This window comes from Trachemys scripta, chromosome 4 (genome assembly GCF_013100865.1).
Source record: "Trachemys scripta elegans isolate TJP31775 chromosome 4, CAS_Tse_1.0, whole genome shotgun sequence".
In the NCBI taxonomy this organism is placed as follows: domain Eukaryota; kingdom Metazoa; phylum Chordata; order Testudines; family Emydidae; genus Trachemys; species Trachemys scripta.
Window position 1 is genome coordinate 116,141,603 of NC_048301.1, and position 26,056 is coordinate 116,167,658.

The 26,056-nt window shown below is 50.6% G+C and overlaps 3 protein-coding genes across 3 annotated transcripts in view; 1 reads left to right on the top strand and 2 right to left on the bottom strand.

Moving 5' to 3' along the window:
- Nucleotides 1-4,697: 4,697 nt before the first annotated feature.
- Nucleotides 4,698-7,716, bottom strand: FEN1 (flap structure-specific endonuclease 1). Its single transcript, XM_034770544.1, has 2 exons — nt 7,573-7,716; nt 4,698-7,140 (listed from the first exon to the last, which is right to left on the bottom strand). Exon 2 carries the CDS (start codon nt 7,137-7,139, stop codon nt 5,991-5,993), a length of 1,149 nt encoding a protein of 382 aa, XP_034626435.1. The 5' UTR covers nt 7,140; nt 7,573-7,716; the 3' UTR covers nt 4,698-5,990.
- Nucleotides 7,717-7,754: 38 nt separating this feature from the next.
- Nucleotides 7,755-11,954, top strand: TMEM258 (transmembrane protein 258). Its single transcript, XM_034770545.1, has 4 exons — nt 7,755-7,902; nt 8,282-8,391; nt 10,835-10,985; nt 11,810-11,954. The coding sequence occupies exons 1-3, from the start codon at nt 7,900-7,902 to the stop codon at nt 10,959-10,961; spliced, it is 240 nt and encodes a 79-aa protein (XP_034626436.1). The 5' UTR covers nt 7,755-7,899; the 3' UTR covers nt 10,962-10,985; nt 11,810-11,954.
- Nucleotides 11,955-21,335: 9,381 nt separating this feature from the next.
- LOC117877432 (myelin regulatory factor-like) overlaps nt 21,336-26,056 on the bottom strand; it is a 17,085-nt gene continuing 12,364 nt past the window's right edge. The window contains exons 6-8 of the mRNA XM_034770546.1: nt 25,528-25,630; nt 23,748-23,822; nt 21,336-23,281 (exon numbers count right to left, since the gene is read on the bottom strand). Of these exons, the coding sequence (XP_034626437.1) occupies nt 23,195-23,281; nt 23,748-23,822; nt 25,528-25,630 (265 nt within the window). The 3' untranslated portion in view covers nt 21,336-23,194. The remainder of the gene's footprint in view (nt 23,282-23,747; nt 23,823-25,527; nt 25,631-26,056) is intronic.

Genomic DNA, 26,056 nt, shown 5'->3' on the forward strand with positions numbered 1-26,056 from the left:
GGGCTGTCTTTCAAAGGTTCAAAAACCAAATACAGAAATGATTGAATCTGGCTTTTAGTAACAGACCAACCCTAGAACTCATGTGCAAAATTGGCTCCCTCCTCTAGGCTGGGCTGTAAGGACCGGGACTCAGGAGAACCCAGGTTCGGTTCCTGGCTCTGCCAGACTCCCTGGGTGACCATGGGCGAGTCACGTAGCTTCTCTGTGCCTGAGTTCTATGTCTGTACAATGGGGATAGAAATCCTTCCTTTGTGTGTCTAGCCTGTAAGCTCTAGGGCAGGGGACGTCTCTTACTGTGCCTGGAAATCCCCCAGCACAAGCCCTGATTGCAGATAGGCCCTTGAGGTGCTATTCAAACCCCTATAACAATAATAGACTTGATTTATTTGGGGTCAACGTGTTGTGCAGAGAACTTTCCACAGATGATACCCGCTAATAAATACCATCCTCTGAGATCTGGGGTACAAAGAAGCAGCTGCTTATGTTGCAGGTAGCCGGCCCCGCTGCCCGTAATCCTAGCTGGCTGTGCAAAGGCTTTGAGGCTCTAACATGTCACCTGGAGGCTGGGGCACTGGAAGACTTTTTATAGTGGAGGTGCTGTGCCCCCCCTTACCCCTGCCCACACCCCCTGCCACCCCTAGAGCTGGGCTCAGGAGCAGGGCCATGGCTCCAGGAGCGGGGGGGCAGGGAGGTGGATGGACCAAGGGGACCGAGGCTTGGGCCACAGATGGGGGTTGGCACAGGGCTGGCAGCTGGGACCCTATGTGCAGGGCCAGGAGCAGAGCCCCGTGTAAAACCTGGGAGTGCTGCAGCACCCCCCACACCCTTAGTTCCCGTGCCTCTGTCTGCAGGGGAGGCGGACGTTGTTTTGGAAATGGCTTGTGGGTCACTGGGGGGTGTTTTGTAAAGCAGCTCCTCATTTCACGCAGGTGGGGAAACTCCAGCGTCTGCTGCCAGACGTCCTGGAGCGACTACACAAGGTAGACAGGGAAATCACCGCCAAGGCCATCACCGTGCTGAAAAATATCCTCGCCGGCATGGACAGGCAGAGCGCCAGCCGCGCGGCTGTGCAAGTGACTGAGAAACTCCTGCCTTTCATTGATGATGTAAGGCCTGGCGGCCCACGGGAGACCGTTCAAACTGCGGACCTGTGAACGGTGGCTGGTGGGGGGGCTAGCAGGGCCTGTGCTATGGTCCTAGCCAGAAAAAGGATTGTCATAAATGACGTGAGCCCATTCCTGCCTTCCTCTGCTACCCCACTCTCCATCAGCGTGTATGGGAGAAAGGATGGGAACCCTTGTGTCCTGCAGGCCTGCTGACAAGGATCAGGGCAGCCTGGGGACAAGGCTCCCCTTGTGGAAGGACATGCATTCCTGAGTCTGCATGCAGTTAGGTGGCCTCTGCAGCACAGGGTGCTGAAATGCTCTTGCTGGCTTCCAGGGTGACAAGTGATGGTACCCTGGTGAAAATCCTGCCCCTCCCCACCCTGGCCAGGAATCCCACAGCTGGCCTGGGAGCTCTATAAGGAAACGGCTCCGTTTGTAGGTTCTGCAGCTACCACCCTTTCCTTTCCCCTTCGTTCTCATGGCAGCGCAGCGTCAAAGGAGGGGCTAGTTCTCCCCAGGCCTTTGATAACCACAAACTAGCCCCCGCCGGCATGTTTACCAGACTGATGTTCAGTCCCCCACTGGATGTTGAGATCCAGCAAGCGGGCAGGAGAAAGGGGCCCATCCATTACTGCCTTCTAGGGGTAACCCCCCAGTGGGGGCTCCTGGAGCGTCCACCGACCTCTCCAGCTTTCACAACACTAAATACTACCCTCAGCCCTGCCGAACTCTGCTGGGACCCTGCCGCTCTTTATTTAGTGGTGGCACAGGCCCGGCTCAAGCTGTTCCCAGGGTCTCCTGGACCCCAGCTGCAGGATCTTGCCCTGGGGTGAGCCCTTTATGCGGACCCCCTGTCGGGCGTGGGGGGGGGGGGCTGGCGCGGGTGGTGGGGGGGGGGGGGGTTAAATCCAAATAGTGTTAATGAACACAACGCCCATCACCAGGGAAAGGTAAATAGGCCTCAACAACCGGAGGGAAGACCAGCGAGGTACCAATTCAACATCTGCCTATGCCCACTGCAGTGTATGCACCTCTGATGCCCCCAGACCGCTCCCATAAGTTTTGTGCAGAGCCTGCCCGGCTGCTTTGAGCTGACACCGGGGGCAGGAGCAGCTGGCTAGTAAGATTAACATGGGATGGAGTCTAGCAAACAAGCCAGGCTACCTGTGTAATGGCATGTTACCCTGTACGATTCGACTACTAGGTGACGCTCTGTAAAATACCTTATTTAAATGAACCTCAGCTGTATCCAGCAGAGCATTAACGGTTCTTACGATGAACCCATCTGCAGTGCTCAACTTGTGCCAGGGCTAAGCCCTGGCACCTCTGGGCTTGCTGCATCAGTTATAATTGTAAAAAAATTGTTTGAGCCCCCGCACCTCTTTCATTACAAATTAAGCACTGCCCATCTGGTGTGTGTAAGCAAGCTCTGTAGCCAGTCCATATCTGGCACAGAACATGATACGGTGTCAGGAGTAAACTAAGAACAGAAACCGAAGGAAAACAGCAACACAGGTTGCAGACGGAAGGAACAGCAACAAAGTTTGCAGGACCTCATCAACATGCCCCACTCTGATTCCCCAGAGAACGTCACTTTTTATAACCCTTCATAATGGACAGACTGGAAACAATGTTTTGCACGACACGTCCCACTGGTTCCTAGGCATAAAGTCGGCCATGGCTCCGCATGCTGCTCCTGCTCCGAGTGCTGGCTCCCCAGCTGCCATTGGCCAGGAACACTGAATTGGGTCCACAACATAATTAAAAAACTAAATTCAGTAAATCAGTTTCCCCAGCAGCCCTGCCTCAGAGATAATAACCTAAACTGGGAATATCTGTAATGTTGCTCTGCAGTGGAAAGGTAAAGATCCAAGATCCATTATTACTCCTGTATTAGCAGGATTGTTGTAAGCAAGACACGAGAAGCAATTCTTCCATTCTACTTCATGTTGATTAGGCCTCAACTGGAGTATTGTGTCCAGTTCTGGGCACCACATTTCAGGAACGATGTGGATAAATTGGAGAAAGTCCAGAGAACAGCAACAAAAAATATTAAAGATCTAGAAACACATGACCTATGAGGGAAGATTGAATAAAAATGGGTTTGTTTAGTCTGGAGAAGAGAAGACTGAGAGGGGACGATAACAGTTTTCAAGTACATAAAACATTTTTACGAGGAGGAAGAAAAATTGTTCTCCTTAACCTCTGAGGATGGGGCAAGAAGCAATGGGATTAAATTGCAGCAAAGGCAGTTTAGGTTGGACATCAGGAAAAACTTCCTGTCAGGTTAGTTAAGCACTAGAATAAAATTGCTTACGAAGGTGGTGGAATCGCCATGGTTGGAGATTTTTAAGAGCAGGTTAGACAACCACCTGTCAGGGATGCTCTAGATAATACTTAGTCCTGCCATGGGTGCAGGGGACTGGACTAAATGAGTTTCAGCAGGCTAGTTTCTCTATGTTCACTACTTAAAACTTTGGGTAAATTAAAAAAAAATAAAATAAAATAACCAACACATCCCTAAGTCCAATTTTCAGTAGTGACTCAGCCAGGCACTTAACCTTTTAAGTCCCATTGAATTACGATACTAAGGGTCTTAGGTGCCTAAATCACTTTTGAAAATAGGACTTAGGTGCTCTTGAAAAATGTACCCTTTGTCTCAGTTGCTTAAAGTAAGGTACCTATTACACACTGAATGTTAGGTGGTTAACTTTCCATTACAAAGCAATAAGCTAGGCAGTCAGACCCAGCACCATCAAAGGTCCAGCAACCTGCAGAGATGAGGTGGCTGATTTTCCATTAGAAAGCTGCTTCTGACACCCCTTCCACCTTTTAATTTTGACAAAGTTAAATCAATCCTCTATAAATGTACCTGTCTGCCAGAGGAAAATGACTTTTTGAGAAAAATTTGGTTATAACCTGACAGAGCATTTGTGAGATGATTCCCTCCTCCAACTTCAACATTGTTTCTTCTGTTTGAAAATTGTTTAATGTCATTTCAAACTCCAGCTTGTCCTAGAAAGCACAAATTTGCTTTGTTCAGGTGGCTTCAATATGGACTGCTGTTTTATATTTACTGAGTTGGAATTTTGCTCACTTAAAATTGTACCGTATGGAACATGCAGATTGATGAATGCAGGTTACACCTATACCCGTCGTCAGGTACCAGACCATCAACTACTAGATGCCAGAGGAAGAGAGATATTAATGTAGCAACCAAGCAAGATGGCAAAAATGTTCAAGAGATCAATTTTCTGCTGTCACTTCAGTGATCCTGATATTCTCCTGCCAATAGTGCCTTCCATTCCATGATCTCAAAGTGCTTTATAAAACTAATTAATTCAGCCTCAAACACCTTGTGAGGTGTTTTATAAATGAGGAAAACTGAATCTCAGATAACTTAATCGACTTGTATAAAGCCCAAACCAAATTACCATCCAAGACAGGATTGAAATTTCAGATCACCTTATGCCCAAATCCAACACAGAATCTGCAAGACCACTTTTGCTCATGAGTGAACCACTTCATCGGTCTCTCTTTTCCCATTGTAATGATATGGAAAATCAAGAGGCACAAATTCGTGTTTGTACAGCACTTTTATAATGGAAAATGCAAATAGTATTAGGTCCCCTGTTCAGTTTGGAGAAGCAGAGAATGGCACAAGGGAAGACCAAATGTCTTTCTCTAAATCCTAGCTCCTTCACATTCCACAGAGCCTAGAAATCTCTGCTAAAATGAATGCAGCTTGTGAGAAGGGCTGGGATAATGTTCAAGGTTTTTCTCACTTTGCATTATTCCTATGGATTTCTAACCTTCATTCCATTTGAGTAACTTTTTCCTTGGAATGTGCTGCAGTGAAGCAGTCATTTCAAATCCAAATGAACAACTGAACAGTTTTCCATTTTTAGGTTTATTTATATTTTTCTTCAAAACTTAAAAAAATAAAATAAAACCTAGGGACAAATGTTAAACCTGGGGAGTTACAATTCCTTCACAGCTCCACCTCATTTACATATTGGGACCAAACCAACACAGGGCTGGGATCTGGAATGGAACCAAAATAATCTGCATCAAATGGTTAAATTTCAGTACTTTCTGTGGGGGGAAGAATCTTCCCCTCCCTGATCAGATACTTCTATAAATAGGGGAGGGGGAGGGTTTAAAACTTCAAGAGGATTTTAAATGTCTATGTTTTCTCTCCATCAATCACTTAATTACCCCTCTAATACATACAGATAAGCGAAGGAAGACCATAGAGAATCCCCATTGAAGTAAGAAATTCCCTTCTTTCTGTAGCTCTCTACCTCCCTCCCCCACATTTGGATTTTACACATTTCTTCCCCACTTTCTGCTTCAGTCTCCATCTCTTCCACACTCTACTTTGAGCTGATTTCTTGGTCCATTTGGCTGACATCCTCTTTTTCAGTATTTGGATTTGGCTTGCATTATGGCTAGTCAACAGCACTCCTTCAGTCAGCCAGAGTGACACAAGGTGTTGCCTGCACAATCTTTGCAGCACCCCCAGTCTGGCCTTGGACAAAGTAAGTCTGAAGCTGATGAACACTGTCACTGGATTGCTAGTACAGCTCCCTCGCCCCTTGGTTTGTCAATCTCTCCAACTCCTCCTAATTCCCCCACCCTTCCACTAATTTTGTCCCTCTCTTCCCTCAGCATTGTGCCTATACTGCTTCTGTGCTATGAGACTGTCATCTGGTTCACTGACAGGGAAGCACTATATAGAGGAGCGGAAGCAGCACAGGTACCATTCTCCTCTGCAGGGTATAACTCAGAGCAGTGCAGGAAGAATACAGGATCTTCTACCAAATTTAAACCCCTGGAGGATCTGGGAGTGGAAGAGAACTAGGACAGTTCTGGAAGGTCTGGTTATTTCCCCTTTTTGAACTTTGCTGCTGCTGCACTATTGCCTTTTGCTTTCTTCTTGGCTGAGCCCTTGGGTTCTGGCTCCTTACGCTTGGCTGAGGTGATGGAGCCAGTCACCTTGAAGAAGTCATCCAGACGGCCCTGAGTGCTGCCTTGGCGGCTCTTGCTCAGCCTCTTGATTCCATTGCGGATCCGTTCTTCGTTGAACTGCTTCTCCCCACACATAAAAAGGACGAGCCCATCCTCATCTGGCTCGCTCCACTTCAGCTCCACAGCCTCAGGGTCCACCACGTCAGGCTGCAGGAAGAGCTGCTGGGCCTCCTTGTGCAGCCAGTTCTCAGGCAGGGGGTACTTCTTGGGATCTATGTGCTGCACAATCTTTTCAATGGTCTTATGCTGCTTGATGAGCTCCACAGCACGCTTGGGCCCAATGCCACGTATGCTCTCACAGTAGTCACAGCCCAGAAGGATGCACAGGTCCACAAACTGCTCCCATGTTAGGTCCAGGTCCTGCAGGACACGGTTCAGGTGGAACTCCTGGATAGGGAGCTTCTTGGCCTCACTGGCCGTAAGGTGCCGCATCAGCACGGGGCTGCCAAAGGTCAGGCAGTCCATGTCCTCAGTGGCAGCTGCATAGACTTTGCCAGCTTTCACTAAGGTGGCACAGCTGGCTTCAGCCTCACCTGGCGCCTCCACATAGGGAATGCCCATCAGGGTCAGCAGCTTCTTGCACTCGTCATTGTGCTGCTTCGTCACCTTGACTAGCCTCTTGCTGAATTTCTCCACATTGTCCTCTTCCCCTGCCTCTTGGGCCTCCTGGAGCTGCTTCTCTGCCTCGGCCCGGCGCTCAGTCCGCTTGGCCAGCTCGCCCGACTTCAGCTGGGGGGGCTTGCCATCAAAGACATAGACCGGTTTGATACCATTCTCCACCATACGAATGGTTCGGTAGAACATGCCCATCAGGTGGCTGGTGGTCTCACCTTCCTCATTCTGCAGCATGTCAGCTCCCTGCCGCACGGCAATCAGGAACTGGTAGATGCTCATGGAGGCGTCAATCGCCACCTTCCGGCCGAAATAACTCTTGATGTCATTCTCTCGGATGGCACCGGGCGCCACGTCTGCGATCAGCTTGGCCAGGCCGTGGATTCCCATCCTACCAGCAAGAAATAGGGGAATGAAGCCAGGAGTGGCCCCAAAGCACATTGCACCCAGCAGGCAACATGAGCCAGAGTTCAAAGGGGAAAAGCTCTTCAGGAGGTGGGAGGAACAGACACACTGTGCATACCCGGCCCCACCACATAGGCCTCAGTGCCCCAGGATATAACATCCACCCCAGCGAGCTCTGCAGCATCCTACAAAGCATATCCTGAACCCAAGACGCCACCCATTCCCCCACCCCACTCTCAGGACAGTGCCCCCAGCAGACAGTCCAGCCCTCACCCCACCAGCGGGACAGCGGCCGCAGCAGACAGCCCAGCCCCCACCCCACTCCACCCGCGGCCCCAGCAGACAGCCCAGAGCCCCCCACCCGGAAAACGTGCTGAGGGGCAGCGGGGCGCGCGCTCTCGTGGGGGGAGGGGGTTACCTGTCTGCTGGGTACTTGGCTACGCGCGCGCGGCCTCCAGACACCGCCACTGACTCTCGCTTCCCGCGTTCTGAAATCGCGCGCCGGGTGCCGCTCGCCGCGCCGCGCACTGCCCGCTGGGAAGCGTAGTCCCGCTCGCCCAGCTCCTCCTGCCGTGTCTTGCGGGCAGAGCGCGGACGGGCCGGCACGCAGACTACAACATCCGGGCGGCCCCGCGCACCCCGCTCCCCGGGAGCCGCGCACCTGTTCCTTCCGGTTCCGGGGCAGCGGGGGCGACCGGAGGAGACGTGTCCTTCCGTGGCCGCCGGTGGAGGGGAGAGCGGCGCGATGGTGAGAGACTGGGACGGCCCGAGCCCGGGCGCTGCTCCGCTCCTTATCCCCCCACCCGCCGGCCCTGGGAGCCTGGGGCGTCTAGGCCTGAAACTGACCGAAACCTTCACATTGAGTGCCCCCCCCCCCCGCGACCGGGGCCCCGGAGCCGTCTCCTCCCCGTGGGGCCCGATCCCTGCTCCCCCACTCAAGTTGGGACCCTGGGGTTGCCCCTCCCCATGGCGCCTGTGTCCTGCCCCGTGGTGACCAGCGCTGCCCGGCCTGAGTGGTACACCGGGGTTATTGCTTCCGCCCGGTGACTGGCTGGGGCGGTGTCTTGCCCTGGGGCTGCAGCTTCCGCTGTGGTGCTAGCATCGATCTGCTCTTTCTCTTTTCCCAGGAGCTCGAGGCCATGAGCAGATACACCAGCCCGGTGAACCCGGCTGTGTTCCCGCACCTCACCGTGGTGCTGCTGGCCATTGGCATGTTCTTCACTGCCTGGTTCTTCGTGTATCCATCCACTACGGAGCAGTAAGAAATTAGTAGCCGGGTACCCTCAGGTGCCACCGACAGCAGAGGCTGGACTTGGGGGAAGAGCCCTTTAAAGCAAAGCGGGAATGGCTCTACTAGGAGTATTGAGGAGCCTCAGGGAGCAAAAGGGGCACATCATAGTTGGGGTGGGTCAGCTGGAAGCAGAGGGTAGATAACTACAGTTTTGGAGGGTGTAACAGTCTGGGGTGGGGGATACACTGGGGTGGGCAAACTATGGTGTAGGGACCACATCCGGTCCTCCAGACATTTTAATCCGTCCCTCAAGCTCCTGCCAGAGAGTGGGGTCTGGGGCTTGCCCCACTCTGCTACTCCAGCCGGGGAGCAGGGTAGGGGGCTTGCTCCATGTGGCTCCCAGAAGCAGTGGCATGTCCCCCCTCTGACTTCTATGCGTAAGGTCAGCCGGGGGGCTCCACATATTGCCCCTGCCCCAAGCGCTGCCCCCGTAGCTCCCATTGGTTGGGAACCACGGCCAATGGGAGCTGCAGGGGCAGCAGACAGGGCAGCACGCAGAGCCGCCTGGCCGCGCCGCCGCATAAGAGCCGGAGGCGGGATGTGCCACTGTTTCTGGGAGCTGCTTGAGGTAAGCGCCGCCCAGAGCCTGCACCCCTGATGCCCTGCGCCCCAACCTCCTGCCCCAGCCCTGATCCCCCTCCTTCCCTCCCAGCCCAGAGCACTTGCCTGCACCCCAAACCCCTCATCCCTAGCCAGAGCCCTCCCCCTGCCCCCCAACCCCTTGCCCCAGCCTGGAGCCCCCTCCCACATCCTGAACTCCTTATTTCTGGCCCCAGCCCAGAGCCTGCACACCCAGCTGGAGCCCTCACCCCTCCTGCACCCCAACCCCCAATTTTCTGAGCATTCATGGCCCGCCATACAATTTCCATACCCAGATGNTTATGATTCCTGATGTCAGATTTGTGTCCATTAATTCTTTTGCGTAGAGACTGTCCGGTTTGGCCAATGTACATGGCAGAGGGGCATTGCTGGCACATGATGGCATATATCACATTGGTAGATAATAATAATAATAATTAATGGAGATATCCCATCTCCTAGAACTGGAAGGGACCTTGAAAGGTCATTGAGTCCAGCCCCCTGCCTTCACTAGCAGGACCAAGTACTGATTTTGCCCCAGATCCCCAAGTGGCCCCCTCAAGGATTGAACTCACAACTTTGGGTTTAGCAGGCCAATGCTCAAACCACTGAGCTATCCCTCCCGCCCAAAACTGATTTTGCCCCAGACCCCTAAGTGGCCCCCTCAAGGATTGAACTCTCAACCCCGGGTTTAAGAGGCCAATGCTCAAACCACTGAGCTATCCCTGCCACACATGTGCAGGTGAACAAAGCCCGATGCCAACTCTGTCCACATATCTATTCAAGTGACATCATCATACGACCTAATCACATCAGCCATATCATCGGGCTCGTTCACCTGCACATCTACCAATGTGATATATGCCATCATGTGCCAGCAATGCCCCTCTGCCATGTACATTGGCCAAACCGGACAGTCCCTATGCAAAAGAATTAATGGACACTGCTGAGCTGGAATATATGTTCCATTCTATATGCATCCAAAGAAGTTGGCTGTAGCCCACGAAAGCTTATGCTCTAATAAATGTTAGTCTCTAAGGTGCCACAAGTACTCCTGTTCTTTTTGTAGATTGAGTAGTAAATATTACCCTTGTACAGTAAAAGCTATTTTATCCAGCATGTTGGGGGGCTAGGGGTGCTAGTAAGTGAAAAATGGCATTTAACTAAGAGGGAGGGACTTTGGGTGCAGGAGGGGGTGTGGGGCATGGGCTCTGAGAAGGAGTTTGGGTGTGGGAGGGGACTTGGGGCATGGGAGGCGATGCGGGGTGCCAGATCCGGGGGGTGCTCACCTCGGGCGACTCCCCACAAGCAGCGACCTATCCCGGTTGCTCCTACGCAGAGACGCGGCAGGCGGCCCTGCATTCCGCCCCCGCCCCAAGTGCTGTCTCCACAGCTCCCATTGGTCGGGGGCAACACCTGCAAGCGGAGGCAGCGCGCAGAGCCGCCTGCCGTGCCTCCGCCTAGAAGCAGCCGGGATAGGTCGCCGCTTGCGGGGAGCCACCCAAGGTGAGTGGCCCCCGTGCCCCAAGACCCCTCCCTCACCCAAACTCCCTCCCAGAGCCTGTGCTCCACACCCCCTCTTGCGCCGCTACCCCCTGCCAGCCCCGTGCTAACTGGACTTTCAATGAAGATCAGAAATGCCGGTTTATAGAGCTTTCCGGTTGGTGAAGTGCCAGATAAAACAGCTTTTACTGTGGAAGGCTACCTCCCTGCCAGACCCTTTTGGTTCATTTTCAGGCCAAAGTTAGAATGTGGTACTGTAAGCCCTCTGATCTGTCTCTTTGGTTATTGCTTTAACTAGCCTTTTCAGCTATGAAGTGACTTCCACTAAGTACACACGGGACATCTACAAGGAACTGCTTATCTCCCTGGTGGCTTCACTTTTCATGGGCTTTGGAGTTCTCTTCTTGCTGTTGTGGGTCGGTATCTATGTGTGACATTAAGCCAGGGACCTACTCTAGGTAAGACCTGTAGAACCAGAACATAGAGCTAGTCAGCGTGTCCTCAGTTACAGGCCCAGCTGCCAAAGGCTGATAGATGCTAGTTTAAAAATGGCTAGTTAAGCATTTGTAGATATCTCATCTCCTGAAGACAGAGTCACCCTGAGCTGGTGAATGCTCTGTACAGGAACCTCCCTTGGAGGGATCACTGTTGGGGTACAGGGCAGTGGACATAGATGCTGCTATGCCACCATTTCCCCCTATATGTGGAATCGCTGCTGTTGGTTAATTCTCCAAAACTGTAACAGGGGCTGCAACTATCCTGAGGCAGAGCTCTGCTCTTTATTCAACACTTCTCTGCAGATGTGGAGCTGCTTATCATTTCCCCCTCTATGGATTGTGTACGTGGGGGTTTTGAATGAAGGCAGCTCAGCGGCACACACATGCCATCCCAAACCAGTTATTTTAATCACATGTGCATTTGAGGAATCCGAATTAATTTTAATGCTATAAACTGGGATTCCCAGAGTCTTCTGACAAACGGTGAATAAATAAATGAATCTGGAATGAGCGTGGCTAAGGAATTGAATTTCTGTCTCTCATTGCCTGCTTTCACACACGCTCCCTCTGGCACTGCTTCAGTAAAGCATCCCACTCTCCCATGTGTTTGTGGGTCAGACACTAGGTCCGATTAAAGGAGCTGACCTCCATTTCTCAGCTGGGTTGGAGTTTGCTGAGTCCTAGTTTCACTCCCACCTAATGCCGTGGGAAGCAGTTATGGTAGCAACAGGAGCTTGGTTTTGGGGGAAGGCTGTCACTCTAATTTCCTGCCTCTGTCATTTCAGATTTCAGGTGGAAGGCCTCACAGAAGCTCCATCTTTTTTCTATTTTTGTACTTTAAGGATATGGCCTATTGCAGATGCAGACTCTGTGTCCTGCCAAGTGACATCACCTCAAGCCTGAATAAAGCTGGTTCTGTGATGTAGCAAACTTTGGGGTCCTACTCTGTGTTTTGGGGGCTCTTTATCTGACTTTCAGATGTGCTCTGATCTCACCACAAGATCAGCACCCCTGGATAGATCCTCTGTTGTGTTCAGAAATAGAATGGCCCTTTTACAGGCTCCAGCCAACTGCAGCCATATTGAGAGGAACTGAGTATAGCCCTGAAGGTGTCCACTTCCCTCTGCAGTGCAGGATGGGGCTAATTTCCAGTTGTCTCTTACAGATGCGAACTATAAGGAAAGCTGCAGTGTAATTTGCCATCCACTGACAAGGAGCGTAGGCATAATGTTAAAGGTTTGTTTCAAACAAAAAAGGGTTTCACATCATCTCACAGGTGTAGAAATATACCATGAAAAGATGTTTTTAAAGTAATTGTTTTCTTGTAGAGAGAATGAGATCAGGTGTCAATTTAATAGTGGATACATCCTCTCCAAAAGACTGCTTCCTTCTCTGGTAGATAGCTGCTTTTGATCTTAATGTTCTTCCTGCTGTGTGATCCTGTATCACAATGGAGCTAGTGCAGGAGAAGTGTGAAGTCAAACTGGCACTGACCTGATTTGATTGTACAAGTTTGGTGAAATGAGGAAATCATGTTCCCAAATAAACTCTCATCTACAGTTATATGGCCAAATTCATTACTGGTGTAAGTCAGTCATGTTACAGCAGGGGTTTTGTTCTGTAACTCCCATTGAAATCAATGGGCCTCAGAGGTGAATGTGTCCTAGGGTTGGGAATAGGCTGTTAACTCAGCTCGAGGTTGAGGACCATCTCTTTCGCAGGTTTTATTTTTTATGGGTCCTTTGGTGACTGAGGAGTCTGATCCTTGTGCCACAGGCTTGTCGGCAGACGTTACAGGTGATGTTGGAAGTCAGATTGTTGCGTGACAGTTGTCTGTCTTTTCTTTTCTGGTATTTTTCTGCGACCAAAGCAAGGTGACAAGTCTTTGCCAGTATCCCTATCCTGGGCTACTGTCTCCCAGTGTGTGGTGTCAATGCCACATCGCTTGATGTTTATCTTGAGCGTGTCTTTAAAACATTTCTTTTGGCTTCCCCATTTCCTTTCTTCTTTGGTGAGTTGGACATACAGCAGTTGTTTTGGGAAGTGTCCATGAGGCATGTGCACACAGTGCCCGCTCCACCTCAGCTGGTGCTGGATAATTAGGGCCTCAACACTGAAGATGTTGGCCTCTGTGAGACACTGACACTAGGGCGGTGATCCTCCCACTTTATGAAGTGTTAACTCAGCACAGTGGATCTCAATCTGTAGTCCGTGGACCATCGCTAGAGTTAAGAAGTCTGTCGAACTAAAGTTTTAGAGGATCACGGTGAAGGGGTTATGATCAGTGAAAGGATCTCTCTCTTAGGGATAGATTAAAAGACAGGAACAGATGGAGAGCCTTTACTGTAACCAATGAGAGAGCTGGGATTTCTCACTGGCCCTCACCAAACCTCTAATTCTTTACTGTTTGGTTCTCTGTGTTCCATTCATGTTCCATATGGTACAATTTTAAGTGAACAAAATTCCAACTCAGTAAATATAAAACAGCAGTCCATATTGAAGCCACCTGAACAAAGCAAATTTGTGCTTTCTAGGACAAGCTGGAGTTTGAAATGACATTAGACCAATTTTCAAACAGAAGAAACAATGTTGAAGTTGGAGGAGGGAATCATCTCACAAATGCTCTGTCAGGTTATAACCAAATTTTTCTCAAAAAGTCATTTTCCTCTGGCAGACAGGTACATTTATAGAGGATTGATTTAACTTTGTCAAAATTAAAAGGTGGAAGGGGCCATTTTGAAGGGCTCTGTGGATTGTGTGGTCCAGAGACCAAAGTGTGAGAATCTCATGATATACAATGGGTCTGGTGGCACCTTAAAGACTAACAGATTTATTTGGGCATAAGCTTTCGTGAGTAAAAACCGAAGAAGTGAGATTTTTACTCACGAAAGCTTATGCCCAAATAAATCTGTTAGTCTTTAAGGTGCCACCAGACTCCTTGTTGTTTTTGTAGATACAGACTAACACGGCTACCCCCTGATACTTGACATGATATACAATGTTCGCTTCTAGTACTTGTTGGTTCTGAGAGAGGTGGCCTGTAAATTGTCACTGATTCTTATCAAGGTTAGGGTTTCTATAATGGCCACCGCTGTGGTATCTTAGTGCTTTGAAGAAAAATTAAATGTATGAAGTATGTCCTGTTGGACTTCATGGAATTTTGTGCTCTTCTCTCTTCCCTGGTTGTAGGAAGCTCTGCTTGGGATATAGATAGATATATAGATATACAGTAACTCCTTACTTAATGTTATAGTTCTCTTCCTGAAAAATGATACTTTAAGCGATACATTGTGAAGCAAATCCAATTTCCCCATAAAAATTAATGTAAATGGGAGGGGGTTAGGTTCCAGGGAAAACAACAATTTAATACTGTACACAGCAATGATGATTGTGAAGCTTGGCTGAGGTGGTGGAGTCAGAGGGTGGGATATTTCCTGGGGAATGCCTTGCTGCTAAATGATAAACTAGCACTCGGCTCAGCCCTCAAGGGTTAATACGTTAACGTAGCCACACACTCTACAAGGCAGCAGGAATGGAGGGAGGAGACACAGCATGGCAATGGCTGCAAACATTCCCTGCAGAAACTGAACATGATGATGAACCCACGCTATCCCACTGGAGCGCACCACTCCCTCCACTTCCCAAAGTGTCTGGGGAGTGCAGGTGTGAGAGAAAGAGAGAGATGCACATTGCCTCTTTAAGTATGCTGACCCCACTCTAAGTACACTTTTTAGGTAGATCAGCAAGTTGAGACAGCAGCTGCTGCCGGCAAGCTCCCTCCATCGTGAGCCCTGTGTCTCCTCCCCTGCTCTGTGGAGATGGGGTACAGGGGGAGGGGGACACCCTGACATCAGCACACCTCTTCCCCCCCACCCCCTGCACTGCAAGCAGCAGGCTCGCAAGAGCAGCACACGGCAGTGGGGAGCGGGACACCTGAACTGCCGGCAATTGATAGCCTGCTGGGTGGCTGTAGCACAGGGAACTTAGAGGGGCTGCTGGTCCACCCTGGTTCCAAGCCCCCATCACTAGCTCCAACGGGCTGCTCTTCCTGCAAGCGGGACAAAGCAGGTGGCTGCCAAATGACATAAGAGAGCATTGCACAACTTTAAACGAGCATGTTCCCTAATTGATCAGTGATGTAACAACAAAACAACGTTAACTGTGACGACGTTAAGTGAGGAGTTGCTGTATCTGGGTATTTTAAACATAATGCCTAATAGTAGTACAGCTTTATTGAAGAGGACGTTCTCACAGTTGTCCCAAGATTGACTCTGAATTGATCTAATTTGCAATGGAAGTTCATTCCACAATCCAGTTCCCTCAACCAAGCATCCTTTATCGCTGCCTCTCATTTTGTATTGGGTTTTGTAAATTACATTGTCCCAGAGGATTGGAGCTGTCTTGATGTGGCGTCATGGATAGAGATGAGGTACTGATGTAGTTAGCAGGGCCAGCTCCAGGCACCAGCGAAGGAAGCAGGTGCCTGGGGCAGCCAATAGAAAGGGGCGGCACTCCGTCCATTGTTGAGGCGGCATGTCCGGGTCTTGGGGGGCAGGTCCTTCACGCCCTCTCTTTCTCTTCGGCGGCAGCTCAATTGGGGGTTTTTTTTTTTTCTTCACCACTTGGGGCGGCAAAAAAAACTGGAGCCAGCACTGGTAGTTAGGTTGTGATCTGTTAAAATGTTGAAGATCGTTGTAGGCCATAGCCTGGAACTGGCAATAGAAGCAGACTGGAAGCCACAGGAGGGAGTGGTGCACAGAGGTAATGTGCTTATGGAAGTCTGCCCTGGTGAAGTAATTGGGGATGGGGGCGTATATTCATTCCGCACAGGTTGGATTCTCTGCATTGTATTCAGTCTCAGAGGCAGTGAGTTTGATAGTCCTGTCTGGAGGTGACAAATGCATGGATCATTGGCCAGCTTCTCATCTGGGAGGAAGTTTCCTAGCAAGCTGAAGATGGTGGTGGGTTTTTTTGCCACTGATGTTCTCCAATTATCAAGGCTTAGTGATTTGTTCAGGACCATAAAGCTTTGCACCAACTGATAAATGGGGGTCAGTGAACCCGGTAATTCTTTGGACAATTTTCCCCTTCTGGTCAGCATCATTTCAGTCTTGTGCATGTTTGAGCCAGCTGCTCTTCAAACAGGTGTTGGTCTCCTGTCAGCGTCCTTCCACTGTCCTTAAAAGGGACCAAAAATAAGTTATACAGGTGCGTGCTCTTAGCATGTTGTCTATCATCAGAGCCTGTGGCCTCTTATAGATGGAGAAGAGATGGGAGGCAGGATAGATCCTGGAGTGACTCTGCAGATGGGAGCTTTGAAGAGCTGTTACCCATCACCACTCTCGGGGGTCCTGTTAGAGGAATAAATAGAGCCACTGTAGTGTAGTTCCACATACCATCCTGCATGCATGGAATAGCTGGGGTCATACCTATGGCTCTCTTGAAAACTTCCAAGAGGTTGAGTAACATAAGTGCTGAGACAGGGCCTCTTTCCATAGCTGTGAACAGGCTAATTACTTTGGTCCGAAGCCCAATTACAAAGCATCCAGGCTGGTGGTAGCTGTTATGTTATTGGAGCTTAGCTGTCAATTTTTTTGAGTGAGTTGTCCTAGGAATGGGAAGCTGCAGCTGGGGTCATCTGCTTTAAGTGCTGGTGCTTTCAGGATCCCTCACTCTAGGAGAACTGCTATGGCGCCAGGCCTGGCTTTATACAGAAAGTTTCCCTAAGGCCACAGCAGTTTCGGGGTTGGGTGGGGCAGATCAGCCCCCCTCCCCTTCCTCCCTGTTGCTCCAGTATGCACCACCTCTCTGGAGACACAGGTGGGACACACAACACTTAAGGAGCAAGGTGAGGCGGGGTGTGTGTGGAGGAAAGTGGCGAGGTGAGCAGTGGGTCGGGGGGCCTGCTGGGGGAGTAAGGAGGCAAGTGGAGAACCAGCAGCGGGGGGCTGGCTGCGAGGGGGGGGGGGGGGAGGCAGGGGGGGGGGGGGGGGGGGGGGTGAGGAAGCAAGCAGTGGGTGAGGGTGAGGAGGCGAGTGGCAGGGAGGCACTGGAAGAGGGGTAAGGCGGCGAGCCAACAGCAGGGTGAGGAGGGTGGTGGGGGTCTGGCTGCGAGTGGGGCAGTGAAGAGTGAACCACCAGTGAGCAGGGGTTCTTGTGGCAGGGGAGCGAGGAGGGGGGATACAGGATGCGAGTGTAGGCACCTCTGCTCTCTGGCCAGGTCATGTTTGGTTCCACCCCTTTCAGTGTAAACCATGGTTTTCACAGAAAAGTCCCAGGACATCTCACTAGGTCAATGGCCCAGATCAAGGCCTAATAGTTTTTCTGGACCCTTGTAGCAAGTGGTTAAGGTCTGTCTTCTCAGACCTCTTGCTTCTTCCTTGGGCTGCTACTTCCTATACTGGCCCCGTATCTCCTGAGGGGGCTTGTATTCTGAGTGGGGGTCTGCCTTTCGGTCAACCCCCTAGTCCACGTTCTCAAAATTTCAAACAAAACTAAATGATCAGAAATAACAAGCAACACCACTTCCTCTCTCCTATCAGGATCTTCCAGCTACTGTCTTACCGCTCTGTGTTCACAGAGAATCTAATATAGCTTGACTCTCTGCTGTGCGACTCTCTGGGAGCTGAGGACGTGACGTCTGTCCACCTTCCCAGGCATGGCTCTTCTGAATTGGGCTTCTCCCTTTTTCAAGGCTCCTCCGAGATTGATATGCCTCGCAGGTGGGGCTGCCTGAGCCCAAAGCTGCTCTTTAATCCCTTCTTGTCTGGTTTGTACACCCTCTCACAAGTCCACTTTTTATATCAATATCTGTCTTCAGCTGTGAAGTGGGGATACCTGCCTAGTGAATATTGTGCTAATTAATGCTTGTACGGGGAAGAGAGATCCTCTGAAAGACTGTGTTATTGGCTGAGTGAAGTGTAGTCTAACACTTCATTTGATGGCATTTCTCTGCTGGCCAGCACTGAGGTTCTTTGGCAGAGTTGAAGGAATGCAGAGGTTCAGGACTGGCCGAGCAGGGGCTGCTTCAGATCAGGAGCTGTATTGGCTGAGTAGGAGTGAGGCTGGAGATTTGTGCCCTGGCTCAGGCAAGATCATTTACCTTTGCCCAGTCAAAATTGGTTTAGTTCATAAGCAGTGCCCATGTGGTGCTGCAGGCAGAGGACTCGCTGCTTGTAGCACCAAATAGGCACTGCCGAGGGGAGATACAACCAAGGCAGGCAGCAAGGTTAGGGGCCAGAGTTGCTGGAGGGAGACAATGACATCAGATGGAACTCAGTCACAACGCTACTGCTCAGGCTCCTCTGCCTGCAGCACAAATGGGCACTCTCAAGGGGACGTCTTTGATATGAAACCAATAAAATAACAGAGCAGCAGCTTGGACAAATTAACAATAACATTTAAGTTTAGCAGCAGTATCCTGTAAAATTGATACAGGTTCAGGGATAGAGACTGGAGGTCCTGGTTCAATGTGCATCAGCCATGCACTCTGCAAGCCATTACTGAAAGTATGAAGTAATCTTGGCTTTGCCTCATTGTGTGGTCCTGGGATAATCAATGATTTATTGCCCTACCTCTAAAACGAGGAATAATGCTTACCTACCTTATAGGCATGGTGTAATGTTGCTTGTACACTGCTTTGAAAATTGGGAGTGTAATGTGTCTTGGAGCCACTATGCCAACATTGCATCAGTTCACAATTTGAGGCTCTTCACAATTTATAGATCTAAAGCAGTAGCTTCATCTATTTTTCAGATGGCATCCTGCAAAAAGATCCTAAATTCCCTTGCTCCACATCCTAGTATCTGTCAACACTGGAGTATAAACTGAATGCTCCATTTTATAACTATCCTTAAGTATAGTTTAACATGCAGTCCACAGCCATGAGCATGGACAGAGCTTGGAATTTGATTTGCCCACACCTGGGCATCTTAAGTAACTGATGTCATCTGGAGGAAACCCATGGTGCTTGTGGTCTCAGGGCCCAGTTGTGTGAAAGGGACAACTTATAAACAACTGCATTAAGAAACACAATTTTTCCACTGGTGGAGGAAAGCAGCCAGGAGCCATACTTGGATACAAAGCTGTATTTATATATTTCTTTATACAGGTATATTTACCTCCAGCATAAAACAAAGTCTAGATAAGCCAAACAAAAAAGTGGGGGAGTCCTGAGAACCAGCACCCCCAAAACTCAGCAAAATATAAATACAAATCAGAAAGAAAGGAGGGAAGCAGTGCTTAGCCCCCCGCCCCCCGAGCAAATAAAAACCAGTAATCATTAATATCTGCTCAGAATGCAACTCTACAAACTTGCTGGTAATATACAGTGATTAAAGCTGTGACAGCAACATTTAAACCAAACAAATTAGTGCTTTATTTTTCCTTAATCCTTGCAGTGGTGCCGCAGTCTTTATTTACAGGCTTTAAGCTTTAGAAGTAGGGCAAAAGATAAGGGAATTTGCTTTTGAAACAAACTCTCCCCCAAACAGACAAACTTTAGAAAGTGGCCCCATGTTCACACTTGTCATCCTTCCTTCCAGCTAAGAATGTCTAGAGAGATGAAGCTTCAGGTTTCCAATGCAGAGAGAAAGGGGAGCTCCCTGTCTGTGAGGCTGGAAACACTGGCTCAGAGCTCTCTCCGTCTCACACAGGGAAAAGCCTACTGAAACTCTTCCTGCTACTATTTTGGGAAGGGGATGGGGAGAAAACCCTCTTTAATTACAGGTGAGTAGAGCAGAGACCGCCTTAGGAGGCTGTCTCTAAGCAGCACAGTTGGTCACTGGCCAGTTGTTTCCATGGGCTCTGGTGCCATCATGTGGCCATTTCCTTCCCTAACCATTACAACCCTACTGTGAAACTCTAGTTCCTGTCTTGGAGGTACCGTTATGGTTTGGCTGAGATGATCTGTGGAGTAGTTTGGGATGAAAAGCACTATAAAAGTAAGAAGTTTTTCTGAGAGTACATTCTGAGTCTAATCCTACTGTATTTTGTAAATATCTAAGGTATTAACTAATCACTGCTTTAAAATAGTTGTAAATGTAGGACAGGCCTCTGGATTTTAATTATTCCTTTCCTTTTTGGAAAGGAGGTGAACTCACTACTGAGAAACTACCCAGCCATCGTCTTCAAGGTCCACAGCATGTGTTGTGCCTGTGTGTTGGCAGGAAAAGGAGATAGCCACTCCTTAACATCAGCAGTCACCCTGACCTATGCTTGAGCATCATGGGGCTACCTGGAATGCTATAAATCTTACTACAACCTACCACCCACTGTTATAAATCTCCAGTGACTGCACTCAGTGGGTTGCATCCTCCGTAGTGATGTGAAAGGCATCTGGGAAAACCCACAGCTGCCACCTCTGAGAACACCAGTGGGGGGGAGGGAGAAAGGGGATTTATATGGTGGTTGCAGGCAGGCAGTGAATTCAGCCTAGGGAAAGGTCAGCTCTACTAAATTAAAGCACAGGCAGTAAGTTCAGCTCTATTAAAAACACAAGAGGAAAACTTTGAGTGGGCCTGATAGTGCTACCCCTCACGTGAGCGGTCCCAGCAAAATCTGAGCTTGCTTACTGACTAGAGTTTACAAGATTGAGGCCAGTGATTGCCATATGGAGGACAAAAGCTGCCACTAAAGGAATTTCCCAGCTTAAAAACAAAGCAAAGTTCAGGGCAAATGGGGCGGGGGGGCGTAATGTAAAAAGTGTACTTTGCAAAGAGTGGCAGTGGAGGATTTCCTGTAAATTGCTGGCAGGAATGCAGTCCTGTTGAGACTGGATTTGTGGCTGCTTCGCACTGAAGGACCACCGGCCCATCAGCCCTCTGTTCTCCCCTATTAGTTGCCTGGTGTAGCACAGAAAATGTGCCTCTTACTCGCAGGGCATTCAATACTTGTTCTCTCCAGCTGGTGTGTTTGAGTAGTTAGATTGCTAACACAGCTATGACTGCTCTGCTAATTGGCAGAGAAAGGAAACTGAAGAGCTGGTCTGAAACCACCCCTTCAAATAAAGGGCCTGATCCTTAGAGGAACCAAGTCTCTAGCTCCCATAGAAGTCACCAAGAGTTACAGGTATTTGGCCTGGGTGGGGGCAGTCACAAAGACAATTGGGAGTTATGTTTGCTATGCATCACCCCCAAAATAAAACGGAGATAAGCGTAGGCCCCCAAAGGCTGTACAGGAGCCATCTCTATTCGACTAAAAAAGCATTCCCTGCTGTTTCGCTGGGGGCAACAGGAATTGCAGCCATACATTCCTTACAGCTGGGACACGAACAGATCCTGCTCTGCTGTCTGGAATTCAGTGATTGTTGTATGTGTCTCCACTACCAGCAAGAAAAGAGAGTCATCAGAGTCCCTGCCACAGCTACCCCCCCCCAGTTTGGTAAAAGCTGCCTACATCAGGTGATGGCGCTTTGCTAAGGGAAAAACACTTACGCCTCTGGAACCAGCTTTGTGCTTTGGTTCAGCATTGCAGAGTGGAGTTTCCGCTCTAGCTGCCTTGCTTACTCCTCCGCCAGCCCTTCCCTTTCTCTAGAGGCTGCTGCCACTTTCTTACAGAACTGGGCACAGGATTACCCTGGCACAGGTTCAGACTGTAGGAATGCAGAAGTTTCCCTCCCCCATCGGTGAAAAGTGCTGGGGTGGGAGAAAGACACACACATACAAGAGCTGCCAAAGTCTGACAGGTCCTAACTCCCACAGCACCAATATAGCTGTCAGGCTGGGGTTCAGCACTCACCCCCTTTGGTTTCCTATGCAAGACACAAATAGATCAGTAAGGACAGAATTAAGAGGCCTGTTTTTATACTGCTTTAAAAAAATTCAGTAGTTTAGCAAGTTAAAACCTTGTAACAGTAAAATACCCATAATACACTCACCAGCTTACCCAGGGGGCAATGGGAGCCAGGCCTTGAGTGACCTGCCCCCTCCCCTCCTAGGGGAAATCGGTAGGGGGCCACCTTTCCTGGCAGAGACCTATTGGGAACAGAGCTGTATTCACCAGTAGGTGCAGTGAAACCAGTCACCTGAGTCTCCAGCAGCCCCACTCCCATTGTGCAGAGCAGTCTGTGCTGGTGGCCTCCCTTTGGCACCCCTGAGCACAGGCAGGCAGGGTGAACCTGGGCTTCAGGGCTATTCTGTGGGGCTTGCCCTGGGACCAGCCAGCTCTAGCTACTCTAGAGTAACAGGAACAGTCCCCACCCCAACCACAGAAATATGGGGTACCGCAACAAACACCTGCAAACTGACCCCTTAGATAGATGTATTTGGGCGGGGGGTGACTCTGCTCCCAAGGTGCCTCTTCTCCCCACTTCCTGGGTGGGGGGGAAATCAAGGGCAAGCCCTTGCCAACTGGCTGGCACAGGCTGACTAGGGGTTTTGTGGGGTTCTTAAATTCATCTGTTCAGGTCTGGTCTGCATGGAGTGTGGGAAACAGGGCAGGGAGGAAAGGGACCAAGGAGAACCCTGTTGCCTCTGCAGCCCCCTCCTTGGCAGGGTTTCTCTCTGGCTGTCCATGTGGAGCATCGCAATGTCACCAGGAATCCTATGGAGTAGGGATGCAGGAGAATAGCCAGTGGCTGACCAGAAGGAACAGCAACTCCAGTGTATGACTTCCAGTATGTCCAGGCAGAGCCCTCTTTTCAGGATGAATTCCAGTGTTTCAGTATTGACAAGAGCTCCAGTCTTGGAAGATAAATTCCAGTGTTGCAGAGAGCTGCTGCGTTGCTACAGGAACCGATAGGCCTCTCGGGCTGTCGTTCCCAGCCAGACCACAGTCCCAGCTCTAGAGCTTGGGACAAGCCTGTCCACACGTGATCCAGTGTAACACTTTCAAATCCAGTGTAGCAGAGGGAGGGAGACGGGTGCCAGTGTCTCCAGAAGGGAAGGAGATGGACACAGTTGCCCAGGATTGTGGGCTATGGTGTTTGGTTGGCATGTCCAGTAGATCCCTGGGGCTGGTTGTGTTGCTCCTGGCAGAGTTCCTATATTCCTTTTGGAGCACTTCAGTGTCTATATCGTCCCCAGGATAGAACCAAAGTAGCTCAGAGCCCCAAGGGGAAGGTGGGAGCAGAAGGGGACTTGGAGGTTTACAGAGGAAGGCATGTGGCAATCTGATAGGTTTCACCAGTCCCCTTCCTCTCTCCCAGCAAAGGGCACTGATGCTGCTGGGACTCACTCACAGAGCCAGTAAAACTGGAAATAATAGTCAGTGAAGAGGTGTCCCATGTGCTCCGGGGTGGTACTACAGTTGGCTTTGCCCTACGAAAGGGAGAGAGGGCTGTCAAGAGAAACTTCCTCAGAAGGAGCAGGATTCAGTTGCTATCCCACTTGTGCACTGGGGAAGTGGAGGATTTGCCAGCTAGATTTGCATATGGCCCCCATCACCTCCCAAGTGTTTTAAAACAGAACAACAATCTCAGCCTGTAGGAGTAAAGAGCTCCAGTTTTGCATTTCCCCTGCCCACCCCCATCCCTGCAGTGTGAGACTTGGAAAGTCCTGGCCACTCACCCCAACTAACTTCCCTCTTCCCACAATGTGCTCTGCTGTGTACAAGGGGAACCCGGTCACGATTTACACACGCATCCCTGCCCGGAGGGGGGCACAGGGCTCTGGAATTCTCACAGGCCTCCTCATCCTGGCGAGTGATAGGAATGAGGCCACAGAGCCCGATCCCTCTCAGCTCTGCCCTGGATGGTGCAGAGGACATAGCAGGTCCCATACTCACAGGCTGGGCTACTCGGAAGTGGTAGGTGAACTCCCGGAAAGACAGCATCACCATGGGCCAACGCTGTGTCATTTCCTGGGGAAGAAGATACAACCGGTGAGGGGAGACAGAATGAATCTGTTACTACTAGGCGTTAAGTAATTCATCCCTTGGGTGAGCAGGGATGCTGCATAGTTAACTGGCCTGCTCCACTCATCAGACTTCTGAGACTGTCCTGCAAAGCCGAAAAAGAACTGAAGTCCTTCTCTGCCTGTCTGGGGCTACAGTGCCTGGAGCTGAATGGGTGCGAGGGAACCCCAAATCCTCATCAGGCACCTGGGGAAGTTTATCCAGATGGACAGCTGTCTTGAGAACATAAGTTGGCTGAGACTACAGCAATCTGTTTGCAGAAGGGGCCGGCTCATGGCCATCAAGCCACAAAAGTGATGGAGATGGGTCTACATGGGTTTGAATGGTGTAAACCTAAGGCTGCAAACCCTGATTATAAATCTCTGGCTGGAGGATCTGAATGTTAATTAGAAGAGCTGCACGTGGGACAGCTCTGAGAATGGCTCAGAAACCAGAGTGGCTCGATACCTTGAACCACAGATTTAAAGGGAACAACTGATGTCAATGAAATCTGTGGTGTGACTAAATCAGATAGTGCAAGCAGAGCTATTGGTGACCTGGAGGTGGATGGTACTGAGGGAACAGATGGTGCTAAGAGGATGTTGGCACTAAGGAAGACATTAATGCCCCAGCAGTGGGAGGCTCTGGAAGGGCAGCAGCAGGATGTGGGGAAAAAGAGGAGCTAACTGAAGCTAATGCAAACCCAGTGCACATGCGCCTGTGTACAGGGGTGGGGAGATGGAAGTAAAGGGTATTCCATAGGAACAGAGTACATTCAAATAATCGACAGTGCCTCAGAAACTGGGGGGGTCTTACTGAGGAATTGGGGCCTATCATGCCACAGAGCGCAAGCGGCCCTGCTGACAGCCAGATTCATAGGCTTGTGTCAGAGGCAAGGATCATTCCCTCTCCTTGTGGGGCCAGAGACGAGGAGGCAGCTGAAGCACCAACAGGGTCTTGTGCTAAGGAAGGCAAAGATGTCACAGTCACCCGCATCAGGGCTAAAGGCCTGGGGGATCAAAATCTCCTATCTGAGAAACATCTAACAAGCCCAGTGAATGAAGGAGACTCAGGCTGCATGTCCTTTGAGAGATGGACCAGTGGACCCCACCACAGAGGCAGCCACCTCAGTCCTGTCAGCGACCTCATGGAGACCAGCACAGCTCTTTGGGGGAGACCCCTGAAGGAAAGCCCAGTGAGTCTAGCAGCTTCTAGATCCACAGGCAGAGAAATCAGGAGTAAGGTAGTCAGGGATTAGTTCCTCCTTCCGCCGTCCCTCTGGGAGCAGCTGCGCACAGCACAGAAGCTCACGGCCCCACCCGGGCAGTTTCCCAACCGTCCCAGAGGTCACACAACAGAGGAGGTAGCCCTGGGGAGGGAGGAAGGGAGCACGATTCAGTTTCACAAAGCAGTAGTTCTAGTAACCACAGTGTCAGCGACTCGTGTGTCAGCCAACTGGGTCTCTCCCTTTCTCAGACCCAGACTACACCACACCCTGTTTGCTCAACAAGAAGACAAAGGCTGCCAGGTTTGTCCCTAGCACCCCGTGTTGCTTCTCAGGAAGCCAGGCAGCTTGGGGTGACAGGGACCTTTACGACAAACCACGGGGGACCTCAAGGACGGTCTGGCTGCCCAAGCTGTGCCAGTCCTTTGAGGGATTGTGTGTCCCTACCTGGGTGTCTGTGGTGTTGGTGGAGCTGTCCACGCTCATTGTGTTCTGACATGGGTCACTGGACTGGAGGCCACAAAGGTAGATGGACACAGCAGAGGAGGCACTGGAGAGAGAGGTGAGTGAGTTCTGCCTAGCACCAGGAAAGCAGACTAGCCACTTCAACAGAACCCCAGCAGCTTAACACCCCATCCAGTTACCCCATAACCGCCTTCTGCCTCCCGCAACTCACTCGCTACTCTCAGTCACCCCAGAGCCTGCTCCTCCCATCCCACCATTCCCCCCAGAGCCCGCTCCTCCCCCTCGTATCCCTCCTTCCCACCGGTCCCCCCAGAGCCCGCTCCTCCCCCTCACATCTCACCAGTCCCCCAGACCCCACTCCTCCCCCTTGTGCCCCCCATCCCACTAGTCCCCACCCCTTCCCCTCAACCCCCTCCCTTTCCACCGGTCCCCCCAGAGCCCGCTCCTCCCCCTCATGCCCCCCCATCCCACCAGTCCCCCCAGAGTCTGCTGCTCCTCACTGGTCCCCCCC

Bases quoted from the DNA above. Each gene is read 5' to 3' on its own strand.
- FEN1 (XM_034770544.1), bottom strand. From the start codon at position 7,139: ATGGGAATCCACGGCCTGGCCAAGCTGATCGCAGACGTGGCGCCCGGT.
- TMEM258 (XM_034770545.1), top strand. The intron at 8,392-10,834 runs GTATCCATCCAC...TAGCCTTTTCAG, and splicing joins TTCACTGCCTGGTTCTTCGT to CTATGAAGTGACTTCCACTA.